This window comes from Solanum dulcamara, chromosome 4, assembly GCF_947179165.1.
Source record: "Solanum dulcamara chromosome 4, daSolDulc1.2, whole genome shotgun sequence".
Classification (NCBI taxonomy): domain Eukaryota; kingdom Viridiplantae; phylum Streptophyta; class Magnoliopsida; order Solanales; family Solanaceae; genus Solanum; species Solanum dulcamara.
Genome location: NC_077240.1, coordinates 77,720,472 through 77,728,835, shown reverse-complemented (window position 1 = coordinate 77,728,835; position 8,364 = coordinate 77,720,472). Strand labels below are relative to the sequence as shown.

Here is an 8,364-nt window from a genome sequence, read left to right as displayed (position 1 = left end):
TGAAAAGTATGAAGCTGTAATTTGTATATTAAGGAACCATTTTATTTCTTCTTATATAGGTGTTCGTTTCTCGTTTGTTAGCGCGATTTTTTGATTTTAACCTAAAAAAAATAAATTAAGTTGGAGAATCCAATCATACCAAGTGAGACACTACATGTCATAATAGTGCAATTTTGTCAAAAATAAGAAAATTTGCACAAATTTCAAATCAAAAATCAGAGGCGAATCTAGATTTTTCGCTAAGGAATTACCTAAAAATAAATAAATTAAGTTGGAGAATCCAATCATACCCAGTGAGACACTACATGTCATAATAGTGCAATTTTGCCAAAAATAAGAAAATTTGCAAAAATTTCAAATCAAAAGTCAGAGGCGAATCTAGGATTTTCGCTAAGTGATTTGAAAAATAAAAATATAGTGCTTGAAATTTGAACTTGAAATCTCAAGATGAATTTCAAACTCCGTCAATCACTAAGTAAACCTCTAATCTTATGTTATTAATTAAGAGGTTCAAAATCTCTATATATATACAAATTTTTTTAAAAAAATATCTTACTGTATAATTTTTTACTCGCTGCCCTCTAGATCCGCCCACGGTAAAATTGATGGAGGTATGAAATTGTACACGGAAAAAATGGACCCCATTTAATATATATGCCTGATGATTGTTTATTAGTTTATCACAACATGACACATGACAATACACTTAGGTCTTTTTTTATTAAAAGAACTTAAAATGAAATTATTTCACACAATGCAACTTGTGATAATTAAAAGAACCACTCAAATATTAGAATACATTTAACTGGAAGAAAATTTTTGGAGCATAATAGTAGAAGAGCGCAAATTTGTGTGAATGTTAGAATTCATTATTTGTTTTCTTTTTATTTTTCGTTTATAATTATAACTTTAAGTTTTATTTCTTGTTTAAATAGGTAGGATAGTTTAATTTAGTTAATATGGTTAATCATAAGTGTCTATGAATTTGACATTTTAATTTTATCATTTTATTATTGGTACGACCGCAAAATAATTTGTATACTTCTAGAAAAGTTTCCCCTAATCAGTTTTACTTCAGTTTCACTTGCTTGGTAACCTCTTTTCCGATCAAAGATAGAAAAGAATCCAAAACTTGTCTCTTTACAAAAAGAGACTCCTCTCTTACCGACACTCTTTCAAAAGTGTAATTAGGATTCTAGAATCGTCATAGCTTCTCAACATCATACTAAATGATTTAAAGAAAGAAGTTCTACCAATAAAATAATGACATTATGTAATTTCTCCTTAACATATATGTGCATGGCCTTAGAAAAATGATATTCTTGGAATGGAATATGAAAGTTTGAAAATGGACAAGAATATGACGTCATAATACTACTAAAAAATACTTGAATTTCGTTGTTAGTTCATTGCTATTTTGCTCGTAGCTAATGAAAAACATATCGCTAATTCATTACTAAATAAAATTAGCGACGAATTTTGCTATTTAACTACAAAATTTGTCTGTCGTTAAATTCACCTTTTTTTTAATAGTGTATATAAAGGACTTTTAATTTACGTTTGTCAAATTGCAAGAAAATGTAGTATACGGTGAGTTAGTGCAATTTTTGAATGGACATGATATATCTATACTCACTTATAAAGTCTTGAACTAGATGTGCCCCACATATTCATTAACTAAAATTGACAGGGTGAATAGTACTTATTATAAAATAAAAAATCAAAATACAAGACAAGAAGAGATTTAAGAAAGATTCGGGAGAGTAAATGAGATATTTTATACTTTTGAATTGTACAAATTTAAATGAATTTATTTGTTTGATTGCAAGCCTTTTCAAGAAGTTGTTGCAAAATTGTTTGAATCATGCTTGATCGCAAGCTTATTAAAAAAAGGGGAATTTTCGTATATAGCGATCCAAAAATATCTCAATTATGCTCTATAGCTATAGTTTGCTAATTATAATTTGTAGCTACAGGTTAAAGGAAAGAGAAAGGCGAGTGAGATTGGGAGAGGGAGGAGAGAGGCGAGCGAGAGTGGAGAGAGGCGAATTGCATATGTATATCTGTCGATTTATATATGTATATCTGTCAAATAATTGTATATATGTAACTGATATAGATATGCATTTATTTATTTGGCAAGTAAGATAGGGAGAGGCAGGAGAGAGGCGAGCTAGAGAGGGCAGAGAGTGGAAAAATACTTATTGTATTTGTATATCTGTCATATAATTGTATATGTATATGAATAATTTGTAACTGGTATACATATACATTTGTATATCTTGCAAGCGAGTTTGGGAGAAGGAGGAGAGAAGCGAGTGAGAGAGGACAAAGAGGGAGGAGAGAGGCTAATTGGATTTGTATATCTGTCATATAATTGTATAGGTATACTTTGTATTTGTATATGTATAAAAGAGGAGAGAGGCGAGAGAGAAGAATAGAGGCGACGTAATTACAACTAAAATTAATCTGCGAGCCGTAATTAATTCAAATTATAACTATGTTAACTAATTAACAAATATATATTTACTTATTCGTGTAATTTTTTCATAAAAAAATTGAAAGAATATTAAATAAGAATCCACAATTATATATAATCAATCAGTCAATCACACTATTTTATTAGCATAAATTGATTGGGCAAAAAGTATGACTTTTTCTAGATGAGCCAACTAAATATGGCGTTTTGTTCAAGTTCACCGTACCCTGATTGCTATTGTCTTCATTAATGGGGTTGTGTGGAATACTTGTTTTTCCAAAATAAAAAATAAAAAATTAAGGTAGGGAAAAAGATAAGGGAAACTACACAAAATAGACTAGTTGTGAATTATTTATTTAAATTGGACTCAATCCAAACTATTTATCCTTAATAGACTCATGACCCAAACTACTTACCTTCTTACTCCACTTTCTCCTTTTTAATTTCGCGCATGACGTGATGCTGACGTCAGCATCACTGCTCTTCTTTGATATCATCAGAGTATATTATACTCTGATGATATCAAGCAGTTTCACTGAAACACTGTCTCTTCCTTCTTGATACCATTAGAGTATATATATACTCTCATGGTGCTCTGATGTATGTTATTGTAGATGACAAAGTATTGATTGTTGAGTCGTGTAGAGGAATTAATCATTATTAAATTGGAAGTTTGGAGAGAGGCCATGGAGTCTAAAGGTTTTAGGTTAAGCAAGACTAAACAGAGTACCTAGAGTGCAAGTTTAGAGACGTGACGGATAAGGTAGAGGGGTGGAAGTGAATATCGATACACTAGTAATACTCAAGAGCGAAATCTGCAAGTATCTTAAGTCTATAATTTAAGGATACTAGGCAATTGACGATGATGTTGCACACCGTATTGGAGCAGTATGAGTGAAAAGCTCGCCTCTAGGATATTAACGTGCGATAAGAATGTGTCACCAATGATTAAAAGATAAGTTTTACAGAGCGGTGGTTAGACCAACACTATTGTATGAGGCTCAATGCTAACCAGTCAAGAACGCCCACGTTCAAAAAGACGAGGGTAGCAAATAAGAGGATGTTCAGATGGATGGGTGGACATATTGTTGGGTTTAATTGATAGGTTGAATGGGAAATGGAGAAAAAAGAAATGGAGGGAAAAATGATTTGTTCTCTCTTGCTGTAAGAAATAAGCATTTGTCCCACATTGGTGATGGAAAGAAAAAGTCTCCTACTTAAAAGTAGAAGCACTCCTTCATATTGCTAAAGGGTCAAGAAGAGTCTCCCCTCGCGCCGTCGTCGTCGTCGCTCACTCGGCTCGGCTTCGGCTACAGATTTGGATTTGGTCAATTGATATGATGGATTGATAATCTTTTTGAACCAAATTTCCTTTAATTTTTTAATTAATTAATATTCTTTATTTATTTAATTAATTAATTGAAAATCTCTCAGAATTGTTCCTTACGAAAATTTCTGATAGACATCCTCTTCTTCTTCTTTTCTGCACTTCTTAAAAACTCGTGTGATATACTGCCTTCGAGTGGTTCGCAGTCACCATAATTTGCTGTGCCACTATTCTGGTGAGTAAATCGTTCTATCCTGGGAGGAAAGATTCCAAAACCTTTAGGTACATTAAGGGGAATAATTTTCTTAAGGACACACTGTGCATTCAGTGGACTCGGTTTCTTGTTCTACATAATTTTTCCAGACACTGTTCTTATTTTTTAGTTTTCTGTTCTGGTTCTGTCTTTTATTTCAGAATTTATTGTTGTTGTTTCATCATTTATTTTTCAATACAGTTTACTAACACATATTAGGAGAGATATGATTAAGAATAATTTATACAAGCCCTGACAAGGTGGGAATGACCTTCGTGGTGGAGAAGATGATAGAAGCGAGGTTGAGATGATTCATACATGTGAAGAGGAGGTGCGAGGATGCACTAGGGAGGTGGTGTGAAAGGTTGACTATAGCAGGATTTAGGAGAGGTAGAGGATATGAGACAACTTTAGTTGACTAAGGACATGCCCCTTGATAGGAAGGCATGGAGGTCAATGATTAGGCTAGAGAGATAGTAGAGTGTTGTTGTACTTATAGTAGTATGATTTAGGTATCACATATTTTTTTCCTCTAATGGTTGCTAATATATGTTGCTACACTTGTTTTATATATTGTTATTTTTGTCGTCTCTTTTTCTTTTATACTTTCCAGCGCCGTTAGTTGCTTTTTCTTTTTGAGCTGAGAGTCTATCGAAAACAGTTTTTCTACCTTTATATCCTACCTTTCTCATACTCAACTTATGAAATTACACCGAGTATGTTGTTGTTTAAGTTAAAAGCTCAGTTAGGAACCAAAGGAAAAAACAAGACTTGTTCCTAACAGGAAGGCAACATTAAGTTACCACTCAATTTCACATAGTTGTCCATTTTCCTTATATTAAATTGAATCAACCAAAAATATTCTCCATCACCTACTACTTGATTTGAACTTTCTTCATCCCCACTTGGTATACATATGACTTGGTTATTTTACTTGACTAAATTTTACCATTCATTGAACTTCTTCACATGGCAACTTGACTTGGCTTTTTTCCACACTGCATACCTTTCTTGGTCTTCTTCTTCTTGCCTATATAAGAAGCAATTTGATGTTTCCTTAACACATAATTTCACCTCAAGTATTTCTTACTCTTCTCACTTCCAATTTTGCTATGGCTTTTCTAAGTTCTCTTGCAGCTTCCCTTTTATTTGTTGGGATGTTAATCCAAATGACAGGTCTCTCTCTTTCTCCCTCTCTTACATACACACACTCACATATAGCAGATTTAAGATTTAAATTCTATAGATTCAATCTTTAGGATTTTCAGTATTGAACTCATTATATTTGAAATTTTGGGTTCTGACCTAGTACTTGTTTCAATTTTTAATAACGTTTTATACATATATTTATACCCCGCATTAGAAGTACTGCGTTCAAATGAATCACCCCCACTACTTGTCCCATGCATATTTACTTATAAATGTCCTATTACCAAACACTACATATTTTTTTGTTCTAGGAGGGTGCAGTAGGCCCTATTGATAAGGACATTAAAAATAAATAGGTTTAAGGACATTAAAAATAAATAGGTTTAATCGCCTCACGCAATTGTGACATGTACAAATAAGTTATTTATGGATGTATTAGCCAACCATATGACAATATGCCAGTAGAAAATATAGAGAACTTTTAGTGTATTTTATGTTTAATTTTATTGTATATAATGTTTACCAAATTAAAATTTAGAGAAACATGATGAGTAAAAATTTATATTATAATCGATACCAACTTGTATTCATTGAGGCGTTTGTTATTATTATTTTGACTTTGTTTTTTTGTCATAATGTAGGAGCGCAGCCTATTGGAGTATGCTATGGAAAAATTGCCAATAATTTACCATCAGATCAAGATGCCATAAACCTATACAAAGCTAATGGCATTAAAAAAATGAGAATTTACTATCCAGATGCAAATGTCTTCAAAGCTCTCAAAGGAAGTAACATTGAAATAATTCTTGATGTCCCAAATCAAGATCTTGAAGCCCTAACCAATCCTACAAATGCCAATGGTTGGGTTCAAGATAATATAAGAAGTAATTTTCCAGATGTTAAATTCAAATATATAGCCGTTGGAAATGAAGTTGATCCCGGTAGTCAAAATACCCGTCAATATACACGATTTGTTCGTCCAGCAATGGAAAATATTTACAACGCATTATCAGCAGCAGGATTGCAAAATCAAATCAAGGTCTCAATTGCGACATATTCAGGGCTCTTAACAAACACCTACCCACCTAGAGATAGTATTTTTCGCGAAGGAAACAAAAACTTTATTAATCCCATTATCGGATTTCTAGCACAACATAACCTTCCACTCTTAGTCAATATTTACCCTTATTTTAGCCATGTTTATGACAATATCCCGCTTCCTTATGCACTTTTCAATCAACGAGGGACAAACTCAGTAGGATATCAAAATCTTTTTGATGCCCTTGTGGATTCAATGTATTATGCTACGGAGAAACTTGGAGGACAAAATATTGAGATTATTGTATCGGAAAGTGGATGGCCTTCGGAGGGACACCCTTCAGCAACTATGGAAAATGCGCGAACTTATTATATAAATTTGATTAATCATGTAAAAGGAGGGGCTGGAACACCCAAGAAACCTGGAAGGACCATAGAAACTTATTTGTTCGCCATGTTTGATGAAAATAATAAAAATGGAGAAATAAGTGAGAAACATTTTGGCCTCTTTTATTCTGATAAGAGGCCAAAGTATCAACTCAAGTTCAATTAATGATTGCATTTCTAATTCATACTATATAGTTATTATATGAATAATAAGGAGAAATTTGTGTGTCATTCTCCTCAATTAATGATAGCATATCTAATTACTATGTAGTAAGAAAATGTATCACACCTTGTGTTTTAATTTCCTTGATGTCACCTCTTGAGAATGGATTGTTCACATTGTTTTTTTGAGGTAGCATGAAAGCAATTCTACTAAAGAAGAAGAAGAAAATACATTTAAGAAATGCATACAAATTAGGACAATATCGATGTGACTTCATGTTATATGCGACCTAATTATCCTATTAGCTAGATTGCTCATAATTCATGTCAGATCGTCATCATCTTCTCTTTCATTCTCACAAATCGTTGAGTTAAAAACGTCATCCATTAAAAACGATCAAACTTCTCTAACAGAAAAACTTTCCCATTTTTATTTTTGATGACTAATATAGATTGTACTAATTTATTATAAAAATAAATTATTTTTATTTTCTCCATTTTAATTCGATTGTCTAATTTTGACTTGACATGTTGTTAATTAAGAAAGTAATTTTTTTTTTGAATTTTGCAGTCTTAAATCAAGTATATGTGGAATGTACCAAACTAACCTTTAATATTGTGATCTTAAACATATCATGTGGAAATATGAAATTAAAGAGTTGCAAAAAAAGAGGAGAGATCACCCAAGAAGTACCTTAGCAAGCCAAATTTATGCATAAGTGCGGCTCAGGTAAATCATCAATTTTATAATTTCTTTTCTAAATAGATTAAAATTAAAATTAAGACAAATAAATTGAAATAGAGGATTATATAACTATATAATACTAGTTAATTATTGGTGATTGAGGAAGACATATTGAACTTTGTCGCTTGTAATTGTAATGATCCTGAAGGTCATTTTTGGAATTTTTCGTAAAAAGATTATTTTACCCCTCTTGATAGTTTTCCTGAGTCATATTTGATTGATATTTGATGTCGGTTCTGTGGTTTTCTTGAAAAGTTAAAATTTTTGGTAAACTTTGAGTTTTAGAGGTTTAGAATGACTCAAAAGTGGTATATTTGAGGTCATTTAGAGTTTCGAGTCTCGGAACAGAATTCCGTCGATTCCATAAGTTCCGGAATATTAAAATTGATCTAGGAGAGTTGACGGAATTGCCTTTGGGGTCATATTGTGGATTTGAGGGGTTGAATTGGAAATAGTTGAGTTTTTGGCCATAGGTTTGACTTTGGTCAACATTTGGGGATCAGATGCTTGAAATTGAATTCCGATAACTTCGTTAAATTCGGAGGGTGATTTTAGGCCTAGGAAGAATTTTTGTGTAATTTTTGGAAGCTCCAAGGGCGTTTTGGTCTTTTGAGGTATAATGTTGGTCTAGTTGTGACTTTTTAGTTTTCGGATCAAGGAAGCCTTGAAATCAAATTTTGATGGGTTCGTTGAGTTCGGAATGTCGAGTTTAGTGGGGATGCATATATGGTTTGTGTATACGGGATCCCGAATGAATCCCGAGGGTCATTCAGAGACTTGGAGACTTAAGTAACATTGTTATCATCCGGTGCCTGAGAGTCCTT

General features: G+C 32.5%; 1 protein-coding gene across 1 annotated transcript; it reads left to right on the top strand.

Moving 5' to 3' along the window:
- Positions 1–5,113: 5,113 nt before the first annotated feature.
- LOC129887688 (glucan endo-1,3-beta-glucosidase A-like) lies at positions 5,114–6,943 on the top strand. The gene is made up of 2 exons (XM_055962868.1): positions 5,114–5,235; positions 5,850–6,943. The coding sequence occupies exons 1-2, from the start codon at positions 5,172–5,174 to the stop codon at positions 6,797–6,799; spliced, it is 1,014 nt and encodes a 337-aa protein (XP_055818843.1). The 5' UTR covers positions 5,114–5,171; the 3' UTR covers positions 6,800–6,943.
- The last annotated feature ends 1,421 nt before the right edge of the window (positions 6,944–8,364 follow it).